Source organism: Pristis pectinata, chromosome 3, assembly GCF_009764475.1.
Source record: "Pristis pectinata isolate sPriPec2 chromosome 3, sPriPec2.1.pri, whole genome shotgun sequence".
Classification (NCBI taxonomy): domain Eukaryota; kingdom Metazoa; phylum Chordata; class Chondrichthyes; order Rhinopristiformes; family Pristidae; genus Pristis; species Pristis pectinata.
The window spans coordinates 78705537-78722500 of record NC_067407.1 but is presented as its reverse complement, the minus strand read 5'-3'; the positions used below and the strand labels follow the sequence as shown (position 1 = coordinate 78722500).

Sequence of the window (16964 nt, the reverse complement as noted above, 5' to 3'; positions counted from 1 at the left end):
ATCTCGGCTGACATTCAGATACAGGACTGGGGGATTCCTGCAACAGGGCAGTCCTGTCCATTGGATGCACCGTTAAACCAAAATTCCATCCAGCCCCTCAGGCGGAACATAGAAGCTCCCATTCCATTGGAGGAAGGGCAGGAGAACCACCCATGGAGTCTTGGCCAGGGCTTATCACATAATCAACATTTTTAAAAATCAACATTTTTAAAAATAAACATATGAGCTGGTCATTGTCGCAATGCCTGTGGCAGCATGGCATTTGCAAATTGGGCAGTGTGCTTCTTGCATTACAGCAGTGACTTCCCTATCTCTGGAGTCCCCTCCCAGCAGAGGCAGGCACCCTTGACGAAACTCACCCCCACCTCCCGTGTGCTAGTGCTGCCGTTGGCCATCTGTGGAGAAGAGTGTTTCACGATGAAGACCTCAAACTCAGCACTACGCTCATGGTCTAGCAGTGGTGCAGCAGTGATCCTCGCCTTCTGTGCACTTTACAGCAGGCACCTCAAAGCGCTGGGGAAGTACCATCAATACCGTCTCCACAACATCTTCCAAATACGTTGGCAGAAAAAGTAAACCAATGTGAGCATCCCCTCCCAGTCCAACATCCCTAGCACTGAGGCCCTTATTACATTCATTTGGCTCCAATGGCAGGCTACATTGTTTGATTGACACCAGATTCCCAGAAAGGGCAGTCTACTCCACCATGGCAAGAGCTTATCAGGACAGAAAAGATGCTTCAAGGATGTCCTCGGCGTCTCCTTGAATAAAAAAGTAACATCCTCGCTGACTCTTGACAACCTCTGACCTAAGGCCTGCTTCAACTGGAGAAGAAGCAGATGGGATGGCTTTGAGATCCTCAAGTCTCATCGCTGGAAGCACATGGGAGCGCACTGAAAATGGCAGAAGGAGCACGGTGCCTGCAGAACTGTTTACCTATCCGCTGTCAATCACCTCCTGCCCTCCGCCCCTGTGGCAGTCTCCACAAGTCCCACATCAGCAACCTCAGAACCCACAGAACTGGAATGGAAGCAAGTCACCCTCGGTCCAAGTGACTGCCAAAGAAGAGTAAGAGAAGGCAGACCAGAGTGCAAAATACTTTGTTGGTTGTGAGCACTTGGAATGATGTGAAGAGAGCCATAGAAATCTTCCCCTTTGTTACTGCCTCACACTTTACAAGCAAGAGTCGTTGTTAACTGTATTATGAATCAGAGCAGGCACGATTAGAATGTTCAGAACTCTTACCCTTTTGTTTTAGCTGCTGCAAATTATCCTTCATTTACATCATTTGAAAACTGGAACACTTCTTGCTATCAACTTTTGCTCACTGTTGGAGATTTTCTGACAAGGCAGTGATGAACTTAAAAACCTGTGAGTGCAAAGTACATCTCACACAGCAATCTATATTTGGAATGTGGAAACTCACCATTGAAATGAATCTCAATGTGCTAGAAATTAAAATGCCCATTAATCAGCTCCAACTCAATTTAACAATAAAATTATTAAAGTAGACGGTCTCCAAAGATGCTTTACATTGAAATAATGATCTGTAGAAATTAATTTTATGTATGTGTCTTACAGTAATTGTATCTGTGCATGTGCCCTGTCAGTTCCTAGTCCCCTGTTTGTCAGTTTTGAGTCATTTCCTTCCTTGTTTTTAAGCATGTCTGTGAGATACTTTATTTGCTTATGGTTCAAGTGTTTTCCTATGTCCATTTTCTTTTGTTGATGGACCGCCTGAGTCATATGTCTAATATTTGATGCACAGACTTTGGAGAGTCTATTTTAATCACACCCATAATATCATGTTCAGCTTTCAAACTTGCACTTTCTTCTGCAGCAAAAAGCAATGTGCTCGAGGAAGTCAGCAGGTCAAGAAGCATCTGTTTGAGGAAAGGAATTGTCGATGTTTCGGTTCGAAACCCGCTTCAGGACTCATTGCACTTCTCCTTTTCTACATGCTTCCAGATATTCAGCTGAAAGCTGCTTTTGCTCAGTGCATAGTTGTAAAATCATACAACACTGAAACAGGCCCTTTGGCCCACTGTGTCCATGCCGACTATTAAATACCCAGCTATACTAACCCCATCTGCCAGTCCTTAGGGTATAGCCATCTATGTTTTAGTGATCCAAGTGGTTGTCGAGACACTTAGACACTGTGACAATAGCTAACTCCACTGCGCATTTAGGGCAGTGCCTTTCAATGCTCTTTCCTCTGTGTTAGAAATTGTAACTAAACTTGAGCCCAAAACCTAGGATGACCTCTCCAGTACTTTCCTGAGGGAGTGCTTCACTTTTAAACGTGCCATATTTCAGGTGAGATGTTAAGCTGAAATCTTATGTGTCCTTTCAGGAATTATCTTGAAGGTGATCCTGGGAGTCTTCCTCCATACCCTGGTCAACATTTACCCTGGTTGGCTTTGGTTGGTTTATTATTATTTTCACAATGAAAAACTTGGCTTGCATACCATTCATACAGATTGGTTCATATAGATAAGATATCTTTATTAGTCACATGTACATTGAAACACACTGTGAAATGCAGCTTTGCGTAGAATGTTCTGGGGGCAGCCTGCAAGTGTTGCCACGCTTCTGGCGCCAACATAGCATGCCCATAATTTCCTAACCTGCACATCTTTGGAAAGTGGGAAGAAACCGGAGCACCCGGAGGAAACCCACGCAGATATGGGGAGAACGTACAAACTCCTTACAGATGGCAGCTGAAATTGAAGCTGGGTTGCTTGCACTGTAATAGCATTATGCTAGCCGCTACACTACCGTGCCTGCCTCTACACTACTGTGCCAGTCTCTATGCATTGAGGTAGTACAAGGTAAAATAATAACAGAATGTGGAATAAAGTGTAACAGGTACAGAGAAAGTGCAGTGCAGGTAGACAATAAGACGCAAGGTCATAATGAGGTAGATTGTGAGGTCAAGAGTCCATCTTATCGTACTAGAGAACCGTTCAATAGTCGTAACAGTGGGAGAGAAGCTGTCCTTGTGCCTGGTGGTACGTTCTTTCAGGATTTTGTATCTTATGCTGGACGGTAGAGGGAAGAAGAGAGAATGTCCCGGGTAGGTGGAGTCGTTGATTATGCTGGCTGCTTTACCAAGGCAGAGAGAAGTGTAGACAGAGTCCATTGGAGGGGAGGCTGGTTTCCGTGATGCGCTGAGTTGTGTCAACAACTCTCTGCAGTTTCTTGCGGTCACAGGTAGAGCAGTCAACTTTCATCACTAAGAAACAGTTTTCTCATGTTTTCCTCATTACAGCCTGTGGGAGTTGCTTTCTGCTACATTCCCTTTATTACCACAGTGACTAAAACTATTCCATTGGCTGTGGAAGACATTGGGACCCTGTGGTCAAGAAAGGCAGCCTATGAATGCAAATCTTCTTCACCATAGGTGAATCACCAAAGAGATTTAAACCTGCTGCAACATATAAGCAGGTTATTAAAAACTGACCTGAAGTCTGCTTGACTGCAGCCAAACCAAGCCCCACCTGAGCTGGGAGCTTTGTAATGTGTTGGTACCTGATCCCAACCTGACTCATTTTATCAGGCTCCATCAGGCTCTGGATCGATAGTCGGGTTCTAACTCGAAAGACTAGCATTACAGAGAATCCTCCTTCAGATACTAATCCCCAGCCTTAATGCTGTGAATTTATTTAGAACTTTAACAACTTCGGAAAAACAAGGAATTTTCGGGTCGATGTCTTTTGCGTCACTGGCATAAGCACATGATGCAGAAAAGTAATGAAATGGCACAACAGGCGATCATTCATCACACCATGCTGCGACACTCTCTCAGAGGCTCTTCCATTCGCGCTGCTCCCCAGCTCTTTCCTCGTTGTTCTGCAAAATACCCAATTTCATTTTGAAAATTGCTGTTGAATCCACTTCTACCATCCCTTCAGCCAGCCTATTACAGATCATCATATCTTGCTGAGCGGAAATATATCTCCTCATCTGCCTGCTGGCTTTATTGTGGCTTAAATTTCCAATCTGTCTCTTCTAGTCATGAAGATATTTCAGGAGTATTTTTCCCCGACTGGCCCAGAATTTTCTGTTCCTATTATATCTCCTGGCTTCCAGAACGGGCGGGGAGAGTATTTGGGTCAGGCAGTGCGTCATCTTCTTCGTAATCAACATACTCTTCAGACGGAGGACGAGCCTTCAAAAGATACACATTGTGGACATGCTATGAAAATTATGACTTTGACTGGCAGAATTATTTCCAAGTGGGCACAGACTGTGAAGCAGAAAACAGAATGCCATCCTTTTGCTGATTATTGATAGCATGGATTGCCGCTGAAATGTTGGACAGAGGCAGCTAATGCTCGTAAAGCCAGACCTTCCATAAAACCCTGCTCCCTCTGCAGAGTGTCACTTTGAAAATCACAGCACTGCATCCACAGCGGTTAACACCATATTCAAATGAGGCACCTGAAGTGTTAGTAATTCAATGGTGAGTTGGAAACACAGCACCATAATGGGCAGCACAGTGGCACAGCTGGTAGAGCCGCTGCCTCACAGTGCGAGAGACCCAGGTTCAATCCTGACCTCGGCTGCTGTCTGTATGGAGATTGCATGTTCTGCCTGCAACTGCACAGGTTTATTCCCACAGCCCAAACATGCGAGGGTTGCTTTGTTAATTGGCCACTGTGATTTGCCCCTAGTGTGTAGGTAACTGGTGGAATCTGGGGGAGTTGATGAGAAGGAGGGGAGAATCAAATGGGATTAGTATAGCATGGGATTAGTGGTAGTGTTTGACAGTCATTGCAGACGATGGGCTGAAGGGCCTGCTTCCATGCTGTATCTCTCTATGACTCTATGAAACAGGCTGATCTTTGCCAGTCTCTGGCAGAGAGGTGAGGCATAAGAGCCCAGTACCATTCCTAACAGCCCTGGTGCGGCAGCATAAATGTCCCTTTGTATGAGGACACGTTCCTCTCACAGAGACAAAATGGGATTAAACGGGTGGTTGATTGTTGGCATGGATTTGGTGGGCTGAAGGGCCTGTTTCCGTGCTGTATGTATCTCTGTGACTCTACGCTCTGGCAGCATTGATTCTCTCCCATGCCTGGTGAGAAGCTCATTGCCATGAAAGTGGCCATAAGGGAAAAGGGGACCCCCAAGGTATGCAGAGAGTGCGTCAGGGTCTTTGGAGCCACAGCCACTTCCCATTTGTCAGGGGAAAGAAAAGCAATAAGAGAGTACGAACCTGGTGACACAGAGCCTGGGTGCCATGTAAATGCAACACATGTGGAAGGAGGAGTCTGGTTGCAGATGAAGGCCGGGGGGGAGGGGTGGATGTTAAGAAAAGTCCAGCAAAGGTAGACCGCATCTTCTGAATTTTCCCATCGTCCCCTGCTGATATCCCAGCTGAACTCAGCCCAGATCATGAGAAGGTTCAGTCCCGTTCCCCTGACTTTCCCGGTGAAGTACAATCTCAAAAGATATCCCAACAAGGTTAGATAGTTCCAATATTTGCAGAAGACACACTAACAAAGGGCAATCTTTGGCTGTCCGGTTCCAATGGTTCTCGTCCACAGCCTCAGATCTTCCTGGATCCCCTCTGCTCTGCTCTGACACCTCCCACATACTGAAGCTATTTGCTGGATCTGCGCTGGGCAATGGAATAATTGTGCCACCAATATCTCGGTGTCCCCTCAGTGCAGATATTATGGGGATCCCATCACTGACCCATTTCGAGACCGCAGCCAAGAGCTCGGTAAATTTTACAAAAATCCAGCAATTTCAGCTGAGCAAGTCATTTGTTACTAATGAAACAGTCCACAAAGCTTTGATATAGATGTACCGAATGTAGTTTGCTTACAAGTAATGAGATGTCTATTAGAGTCATGCACAATGGAATTATCAAGAATTGAAAGTAATCTACCTATTGACAGGAAGTACCCCAGATTACAGGTTGAGCATTTAAACTCATGCTTAATTAAAATTATCTCTCAATACAAATTTCCTTTCTCAATCGAAAGGGTGCGAGCTGCACACTACCCAAGACAACTTTGTTAAGATGCATTAATAGATTTGTAAATGTAATTTCTCCTTAGAGGGCCAATGACAACCTTTGAGTACTTAAAGACTTTTGGAAGATATAACTAAAGAGATTCTGTCATTACTTGTCTGGTACTTCAACAGTTATTATCCACCTAAATGTGATCTTTTTTTTAGAAAACACCTCTACTATCCAATGTAGTGGATAATTTCCTTCCCTCTGACTACCACTGAACAGCATTGTATTTGGTTCTCAAGAACTTTGCTTTGAAAAGAGATACAGCCGTTCATGCAAAGCAATTGCATATGTTGCTCCAGTCTTGAATAAGAAATGAGCTACATTGAAAATGGCTTCCCAAAAGGATGTTTCCTACTGTTTAAAGTTTCAGTCATCTGAGCTGTGTCCTCACGAATTTTGCTAAAACATCCCGTCTGCTTTTGGTGTGAAACTTAACTGCAAGATAATTAATTTGAAAACTACATCAGATATTCTCACATATCAATGTCATTGGTAAGTCAGTCTTACAGACCAATGAGTTGCAGTCCAATACAGGAACAGGAATAGGCCACTCAGTCCCCCACAGCTGTTCTGCAGTTCAAGTAGACCATTAACTCCATCTACCTACCTTGCATTCGTGAACATTTGTAACTTTGCCCAACAAAAATCCATCTGATGAAAGGTCAGTGACCCAAAATTGAACCTGTCTCCAGATGCTGCCTGACCTTTGAAGTATTTCTATCATGTTTTTACTCCAGATTATCAGCATATTCAGCATCTAACCCCAATAAAAACGTATTGCTCACTTCTGACATTTTGAATTGCCCCTCAGCCTCAGCAGCTTGTTCAGGGATAGAATTCCAGGTTTTCCTCTGTTTACTTCTGAAAGAGGAACCACCTAATGTTAATGCTGAACAGACTAGTTCTAATTTTAAAGTTCAGGGCCCTCATTCAGCAGACTCACCATAGAGTCAAAATGTCATAGAGAGGGACACAGCTTGGAGACAGGCCCTTCAGCCCACCAGGTCTGACCTGATCATCAATGACCCATTTACACTAATTCTACATTAATCACCTTCTTTATTTTCCCCACATTCTTGTCAACTCCCACCAGATTCTACCACTCATCTACAAACTTTGCAGCAGCCAATTAACCTACCAACCCACACATCATTGGGATGTGGGAGGAATCAAGAGTGCTCAGAGGAAACCTAAACGGTCACAGGAGACAGAGCCCGAGGTTAGGATCGAACTCAGGTCTCTGGTGCTGTGAGGCAGCAGCTCTACTTACTGTGCCACTGTGCTGCCCAATCACATTAACCAATACTGTGTGTCCCACACACCACCCATCAAGCACACACACACACACACACACACACGCACGCACGCACGCACGCACGCAAGCACGCACGCACGCACGCACGCACGCACACACACACACACGTACAACTGTAGTAAATATATAACTCTAGATATAGTCAAGTCCTCCAAAATTTTCATCAGATAAATTTCCAATGCAATTAAAACTCAACAAAGCTAACTTATTTGGGTGACACCGTAGTGCAGCTAGTAAAGCTGCTGCCTCACAGCTCCAGTGATCTAGGATTGATCCTGACCTCAGTGCTGTCTGTGTGGAGTTTGCATGTTCTCCTTGTGACCTCATGGCTTTCTTCTGGATGCTCCATTTCTCTTCTTCATCTTAAAGACATGCATGTTGGGAGGTATGAGGCAGGCACAGTAGTGTAGAGGCAGGTAGTATAGCGGTTAGTGTAATGCTATTACAGCGCCAGTGACCCGGGTTCAATTCCAGCCGCTGTCTGTAAGGAGTTTGTAGGTCCTCCCCGTGACTGCGTGGGTTTCCTCTCACATCCCAAAGACATACAGGTTAGGAAGTTCTGGGCATGCTATGTTGGCACCGGAAGTGTGGCGACACTTGCGGGCTGCCCCCAGAACACTATGCAAAGACACATTTCACTGTGTATTTCGATGTACATGTGACTAATAAAGAAATCTCTCTCTCTCTTAATTGGTTACTGTAAATTGCCCCTGGTATGTAGGTGAGTGGTTGAATCTGGGGGGGGGGGAAGCGGGGGGTGTGGAGTTGAGGGGAAGAATCAAATGGGATTAGTGTAGAGGTAAATGTAAATGGGTGCTTGATGGTCAGCATGGACTCAATGGGCTGAAGGTCCTGTTTCCTTGCTGTGTGACTCTAGGAGTCTACCTTTTGTATGTACTTAACTACCTGGCTGTCAGCTGATGTATGGCTAGCCCTCTGGAACACAAGCTCCATGACATTGGTTTCTACACAGGAGATAATAATTCAAAAGGACTCTTATTTGTTGGAGAGTAAGTTGACTTTGCCTGTTGCTTTTAATCATTGACTCAAAATGGGCAATCAAATTGTGGCATGTTATGTAGACTCATTTACCTCCACTACCAGGCACAAAGAAGAAATCATGTTCCATCTCTCTCTAAAGGATCTGTATTTGTCTTCCTGGATTTTTCATTGCTTTTGCCTTGGTTTTGATCTCACAGCAAATGAAACGATGGTCCACTGGAGTAATACAGGTGATTGTTCAAAGAACTCTAATTGTGCCCTGGTGTTAGCAGAAAATAATGGGAAACATTTTGTAATTACGGTAGTCTTCTATAGGATGATTGCATACTCTAATCCATAAATTGGAGGTCTTGAATAGATGCAAACTGCATGTTAAAGAGTTGTTTGAGAATGGGTTGATTGCCCTGGTTTGGGGAATACTTCCTCTGGGGAATATTTCCTCTTTCCTCCTGATCTACCCAGTTCCTCCAACACCCACCCCACCACTACACCCTCAGCCCCCATCGTCGTGCTTCTTTCCCCTCAACTCTCTCCATTTGCCCATCACCCACACACTCCTCCCACCGGCTCCCCTCCCCCCACTGTCCCATCTGCTGATCTCTCCTCCCGTACCTGGTTTCATGCTCCATCTTCCTTGCTTATCAGATTCCACCATCGGCAGCCCTTTGTTGCCTCCACCTCCCAGCCTCTGTCGCTATTTCCGCTCTCCCCCCCCTCCATCTGCCTATCACCCTTCCTCACCTGGATCCACCTGTCACTTGCCAGTTCTTGCTCCATCCCTTCCCCTCACCTCTTTGTACTGATTATCTCCCATCTATCTTTCAGTCCGGATGACAAGCGTTGACCCAAAATGTCGACTATCCATTTCTCTCCACAGATGCTGCCTGACACATTGAGTTACTCCAGCAGGTTTTTGCTCCAGGAAATAGAAGCTCAGCCTTTACAATCTCTCATAATTAACCTTTTGGCTCAGAAGACATTCCATGAGTCTACACCACACACCTTGAAACTCCAGCTGAACCATTCTGAGATGGATTGTTCAGAGTTGAACAATTGTCCAATTATTTAGTTAAACGGTGTGATCTGGGGATTCTGGCAGTGGGATGCCTTCTTCTGAGTATAGTGCACTGTGACCTAGTACATGTACTCTCTGATAACAGAAACAGAAAAGGCTGGAAATGCTCAGCAGGTCAGAGAGCATCTGTGAAAAAAGCAATGGGGTTATCATTTCCGGTTGATTACCTTTCATCAGAACCTATCATCAATTCGAAATGTTGAATTTGTTTTTTCTTTCTCTAAGATGCTGTCTGATCTGCTGAGGATATGTACTATTTTTTGTTTCTATTTCAGCTTTTTAGCATCTGCAACATTTTGCTTTTGGGTGTGTATTCTATAATCCTTCAGGAGGAAGGCTGAAAAGTTCGACGGTGAGAAGTTAACAGTAAGATAACACACTGCTTCACTTCACATGACTGAACCGACTGTATTTTCATTAAAATGCAAACAATTTCTTACAAGTTCTAGTCAGTTGGAAAATTAAAGCACACAAATATGTGGTTTTAATGTGGTCCTAATAGAACTCAATAACATCAAACCTAACTTGAGAATATCTCTCCCAGACTATTCAGGCACAGCTAATCAAGACTGTTATTCATGGGAAGGAGATAAGGGGGGTAAAGCTAACCTGATGTCTTCCTCAGTTCTCCAACAAATGATTGCTTTGCCAAACTGTCAATCACTTATGCTGTTACCTTGATTGAGATACCCTTTTGACATTCATTTTTCAGAATATCATTGTTATTGGCAGGTCCAACACTTACTGTCCATCCCCAATTGACCTTGAACCTAGTGGCTGGCAGGACCATTTAATAGTCATCCATATTGGGTCTGGAGTCATAAATAGGATGGACCAGGTGGGTATGAAAGGCATCAATGAACCAGATGGCCTTTTAAACCACATGTTCGCCAGTATTAATACCTAGTTTCTTTTCGCCTCTAAATTCCGGAATAGTAGGTGAGTTTAAATTCTTCGGCTGCCATGGTGGGATTTGAACTCTGAACTGTTAGTCTGGGCCTCTAGATTACTGGTCTGGTAATTTAATCAGCGAGCCATCACCATACCCATGGAAGCAATCGCATTTTAATAAATCCCCTGTTTCATGCAATTCATGAAAAGCTTTCTTGCATTACAAGCGCAAAGTTCGAAGGAATTTACCACCAATCTGATTCCATCCCATGTGGCATGGACGAGCCAGTTATTCCATGGATCGTCCATTCCACATGGGGTGGGATCAGATTAGTGGGAGGGTCCCATTTATCCTCAAGGGGACCCATGAAAATTCCAATCCATCTTTGGGTATTTAATTATCTGGTGAGATTAAATATATTGGAAACCTTAATCTTTATTGCACATATTTGTATGAGAAATGTAATATGAATTAAACCACAATTTTACTGCTTCTAATGTGAATATTTATTCCCCATTATGCAATAACAAATGATTTTCAAAAAATATTTGATGGTAATTAGAATAATGATTTGGTGCACTGAGATCAGTCAAGTAGCCTGTGTGGGCTGCCTGTCAAGGTACAATATTGAGCAAGGTACCCCATTTCTTATTAAGAGAAATAGATTGAACAATATATCATCTGATGTTGAATACATGCTCATTTTTTTTTCAATTACATAAGGTTTTTTTTTAGATTGGTCTCTGAATTAAGGACCAGGGGTATTTCAATGTTTCAGTGTCATTGTAGTCAGAGATTGCTACTACGTATATTGGATAACAGGTGATTATTGTCGATACATTAGAACTTATTTAAAAATTCTAGCACCAGGCATTTCATATCACTCTGAAAAGCTCATCAGTTGGAGATCACAGTTCATTCCCGTGATTTTCCATTTATTAATGTTTTTAAAATGAATGGTGAGTTTCCTTGGTTGCAGGTACAAATTGAAAGTGGCTGAGACTCCTTATTGGATTTGGACATTTGAAGAAAAGCACTTGAGAACCAGGGTCATTAGAATTTAGACCTTACCTCACTCCCATCACATTCCTTTGTGGTTTTAAATAGCTTTAAATGGGTGTGCACTCTTGTTTCAGTAGTGCACAGAGAATATGGAGAACATCTCACTACTAATATCACGATACTTATTCCTAGGCCCACATCTGATTGTGCTCCTTGCATCAATGTTTGTATAACTGATGGAAAATTCACTCGGTGATGAATGAAAACTACAGGAAGACATCACTGAATTGTTTTTAATATTCTGCATTCAATTTTCGACCAGACAGTAGGATAATAACATGATATTTCTTTAACATTTAGCAAACAACAAAATCACCATCTTCCACCTGCTTATGGACAACTTGGGATGTGCAATAAATGCCAGGGGTGCCAACAGTACCCATAAGACAACAAAGTACAGACCTGCGAGTAAATTGAAGTACTGAAAATCCTAAAGGCTACAGACAAACTATGGGATCATAAGCTTTGCAAGTGAGGGACACAGACCCAAGCTCAGTTTAGTGCAAAAAGTGCAGACAGCTGACAAGTCTATTACTTTAAGCTGTGTGACATGGGGAGATGAGCATGGGGTGAGTGAGGTAATTGAGAAACTAAGTGGAGTGCAATATGTTTATGTGAAAATTGTGCATGTGCTGATACTGGGGTGGGGGTAGTGGGATAAAGCAGACACTTCTCAATCAGTTTTATGAAGGATGAGCCAATGTCTATTAAGCTATGCAGATACAATGGCTGGGATTTCCTATTCTAGCAGAATCCTGGAATATTAGTCACACAGCAGGTATTCTGCAGTTCCCTGGCCCAGCCCTGACCCCAACCCTGGGGATTTCCCTTTGCAAGGGGAGCTACGCTACTTGGGTGTATTCAAGCCTTTTATCCAACAGGGAGCACTTTGCAAACCCACACAAGAAGTGGGTGCATGGAATAACCAGCAGCTCCACATTCCCTCCAAGTCACGCACCGTTCTGACATGGGACATACTCCTTCAGCGGTACTGAGCCCACATCCTATAGTCTGCTACTTAACTGCGCCATGGAGCACCTTCACATGAACACAGCAGCTCAAAGTAAAGGTTTACCTCCACCTTCTCAGGAGCAACTGGGGATAGACATTAAAATGTAACCTTGCCAGAAATACCCTCAACTCCATAATTTTTTGATGAGATGGGGTAGGATTCTAGTCATGGCAATCGAGGTCAGCTCAAGAGGTTGTCAGATTTTTTTTAAACTGTCAAAAAATTTATGCAGCTCAAGGGTTTAAAATTAATGAAACCAACACGTGTCCATGTCTGAGGTTTTGCAGAAGGCTTGGAAGGTGACCTCTGCTTGAGGAAAGGTTGGAATCCAGTCAGGAGCCCACCTGGCCCTCCAGTAGAAACTCACCTGGGGTGAGGACAGGTCTGTGGTAGTGCAGCCTGTAGTATACCCACTGTACTTGGCAACCTTTTGTCAGTGTCAGAAGTCCCTGCCATTTTATCCTGGTGCCAGCACTGACACAAGGCACCTCAGTTTACATAACAGCACTTTGTTACATGGGGGATTCAGGCTAGAATACATTTTAACCAAAGTTCTGACGTCGGGTCCCTGACATGAAACCTTAAGTACTTCTCCTTCCACAGATGCTGCCCGACCTGCTGGGTACTTCCAGTAGTATCTGGAAGGAAAAGGCTGGCAAATGGGATGAGTACAGATGGGCAAAAAGGTCGGCATGAACGTGTTGGGCCGAAGGGCCAGTTTTTATGCTCATAACTCTATGACTCTATTTCAGATTTCTAGCATCTGCATGTTTTTTTATTTCTTTGTACTTTTCATTTGGAATACATTCTTAACAACCAGACTGGAACGAACTTATGCGTGGTGGATTCAAGACCTAAATAAGAACAGTTACAAGTCACCAGCGCGCAGTTATACTGCTGGCTGTGCTCTGTAGAACAGTCAGATCACGGGCAATGTGATCTTTGCGCATAATGCACGGAGCCATATCTCCTCCAAGTATACCAGTTAAAACTGGGAAGGCAACACAACACATGAGGAAAGTTCCTTCTGTTTCTGTTTATCCTGCAAGAATTGAAAGGCCATCTCCAAACCTTGCCAGAACTGAGTGCGCCAGTTACCAAGCTATACTGCGGTTCTTGCAACGATACAACAAGTTAGTCTGACACCTGTGTGAAACTAGAGCGCACACAAGCAACACACCGACCGACTCCGCTTTACCTTCAGTGTGAACAGCCGACACGTAGGTCCAATTGTACCTCTGTACAATGTCGAGCATTGCCCGGGCCTGAAGGGTATCTGAAGGTACAACTCGCAGGAAGTACTGGAACAGTGTCTTGTCGCTCAGGTCGATGCTCGTGGCGGAGTAGGCGATCTGGGGAATGTTGAAGAGCTGCAGCAGGTTCTGCACCTGAATGGCCACAGAACTGGAACCCGGCCCAATCACCCCGGCTATGGGAGTTTTGGCTTTTGCACCGTCGACTGGTCCTTCCAGACACTGGGTCAGCCCATCCCTCTCGTTCCTCATGGAGATGAGCGAGTCGCGGATGAACTCGATGCTCTGCTCCAGGGCAACTGAGGAATGCCAGCACGAGTCCCTGATCTCACAGCCCAGGGTGATGTTGGGCAGGATGTTGTGGTTGGCGTTGATCTTGTCCAGAGTGTGGAACATGGCTTCTACCCTCTGGATCCCATACTGCTCCCGAATCTCTCCACACTTCCTCTCGGGCACTTTCTCTGCCGGGGGCTGGTGGTGCACCGAGAATAGAGCGCCGATGATCACATCGCCGTCCTTCCGAGCCACCGAGCGCTGCGCCGTGTTCATGGACAGCAGAACTCTCTTCCCCACTTCATGTTCCTTGGCGCTGGGGGTCAGCGGGATAAAGAACAGCCAAAGGGCCACGATTTCAAAGCAAGGACACCTGCTGTTGCCCAGGTCGCTCTTCATGGCTATCAGCTCACCAGACACATTGAGACCAAACGTTTAACACTTGCAAAGGGCTTTCAGTCGGTGGAAACGCGCCATTAAGGCTGGAAAAGAAGCCATCAAAGTGATATTAGAACACACATAGAAGAGGAACAGGCCCTTCGGCCCACCATGTCTGTGCCGAACACAATGCCAAATTTAACTAAATCTCTTTTGCCTGCACATGATTCCTATCCTTCCATCCCTGCATATTCATGTGCCTGTCTACAAATCTCTTAAACGCCACCATCGTATCTGGTTTCCCCCAACCACCCCTGGCAGCCCGTTCCAGGAACCTACCACTCTGTGTATAAAAAGTTGTCCCGCACATCTCCTTTGAACTCCCCCCCCCCCACCTCGCCTTAAATGCATGTTCTTTGGTATTTATTCGACAGGACATCAGGGAGAACTAGACTGACTAAGGCTCTCGGTAACATGAGGGAGCTCTCCATCAGTCCTGATGAAGGGTCGCAGATCTGAAACCTTAACCGTTTCATTTTCCACACGGATGCTGAGTAACTGAAACTCTCGGTTGCAGCCTTTGTCGGGGAATCGCTAATTAACGAAGTCTTATTTCTGGCGCCCGGGCATAAGGTGATCTACAACAAAAAAAGTGCTTCTAAAACGTCAGGTCAAGTTTTTTTTTAAGATTAGCCTGCTCAAACATAGGGAATGGAGGTTGTAGATTAATAGTTAAAACACGATCGAATAGCAAGTCGGGCTCCAGACACAGAAGTATCTGCATAGTGAAGATGTCTAATCAAGCGGCGGGTTGAGTACAATTGGGCCAGACCAGTGTTCACCATAGCACAGCCATCGCCGATTTACATTTAAACGTGGGCCAGCGCACATTAGAAGGAGCAACTACACCATTGTCAGTGCAATCAATTGCGGAGTCCAACAACTGTATTGTCCAAAGATATTTAGAATCATTAACACTTTCTAAAACCGCGGATTTGCAAAAAACAAAAGTCATCCAAGATTCATTTAAGTGATTACAAGAGATATTTTTTAACTATTCCAAGTATAACACAGAACGGAGCGAGGGGATTTTGGGCAAAATCGCGCACTGTAACCTAGTTACACCAAGATAATGCCATTAATATCTTGGCTCTCCTTACAAATCCCTCCAACAGATCTGCTAATGGAGCCGCATTTACCGAATTTAGAAAACGCAGATTTTGACCCTAGTTTTCCTCGTTTGAATGCATGATCCCGTTAACTGTACTTTTGGACGTGGCGGTAATGATGGATACAGGTTCCCATGCACTCTATTGTATTGGTTCTTACTGGACATCTTTTGGATACATCAGCACCAAGGTCAGCGCAACTCTATCACAAAGACTCAACCCAGAGCTGGCTCCCCATAATAAAGCAGCCCGGAATTAGTGAATGAGGTTGGAGACCTACCTGCGATCGTTGCAATATCCACACGCCTTGCGAACCAGGAGTACCCTGCCTTCTGCTAGCTCTCAATCGCATTAGGGCAGGTCTATCGCACGAAGCTGCTTTGCTTCAACACTTCTGCCCCCTGTCTTACACTCCACTTCATTACAGAGCTGAAATCAGGTCATCTCCGCCGACATCGTTCGATTGTACCGAATCACACACAGCTCTCAACAGAGGGACGTCGCTCACTGTAGGAACTCGTGTACCCGAAGGGGCCCGAGCATCGCACCTCCCGTCTTCTGATACCGGGTGAATAGTAATCATTATTTTGTTCATAAAAAAATAAACACATTTGTTATTTGCACATGCGAAACTTCGCCGCCAATTTAATCCTTTTGCAAACTTGCACCGGGAAATGATGCTTTGTATCGAGTAAGTCGAATGGGCCACAACAGGCTCCCGTTAAAGTAAAACCGGAGACTGAATAACCTGGTCTCCAATAGCAACTATTCCCGATGGTTAGAAATGTCCCAATTTCTCAATGCACTCTTAACGCGATAGTGCAGAACTCAATGTCCGAAGGTCTAATATCCTTGAAGTCTCAACGTCTATTCAATCAGTAACAACGATGCCTTGTCGTCAATAGAAAAATAAAATACACTATACAGAGTTTCCGTGGGGCAAAACTAATAAAATAATTTAAACACGTCCAATTTAAAATAAAATCTTAATGTAAAGTCTGCTATTGTGCCGAATTCCGTTTATGAGCCATTGGCTAGTTCTCAGCTGGAGCATTGCTTCCAGTTCTGGGCACTGGCGTCCCGGGAGGGTGCCAAGGTCCTGGAGAGGGAACAGACGAGATTTATTCGAATGGTGCCTCCATGAGAGACCTCGTCATAGTCACAGCACAGAAACAGGCCCTTCAGCCCAACTGGTCCATGCCAACCAAGATGCGCATCTAAGCTAGTCCCATTTGCCCGCGTTTGGCCCATATCCCTCTCAACCTTTCCTATCTATGTCACGTTGTAACCTTGGAGGAGCTGGGATACTTATACTAGAACACAGAAGATTAAGGGGAGATTTAATCGACGTGCTCAAAATTGTGACGGATAGTGAGAGAGTGTTTCTGGTAACAGTAGGGTCATTGACCAGAGCACAGCGTTTATTTTTAATGTCGTGGCTGAAAGAGTCAGAGGAAAGATATGGAGAAATGTTCATGCAATAAATAATGGCCTGGAGT

The 16964-nt window shown here is 44.6% G+C and overlaps 1 protein-coding gene across 3 annotated transcripts in view; it reads right to left on the bottom strand.

Moving 5' to 3' along the window:
- LOC127567794 (metabotropic glutamate receptor 1-like) overlaps window positions 1-16058 on the bottom strand; it is a 150145-nt gene extending 134087 nt beyond the window's left edge. For all 3 annotated transcript variants that reach the window (XM_052010853.1, XM_052010854.1, XM_052010855.1), the window contains exons 1-2: window positions 15746-16058; window positions 13591-14400 (exon numbers count right to left, since the gene is read on the bottom strand). In XM_052010853.1, coding sequence (XP_051866813.1) covers window positions 13591-14317 — 727 coding nt within the window. In that variant the 5' untranslated portion in view covers window positions 14318-14400; window positions 15746-16058. The remainder of the gene's footprint in view (window positions 1-13590; window positions 14401-15745) is intronic.
- Window positions 16059-16964: the final 906 nt, after the last annotated feature.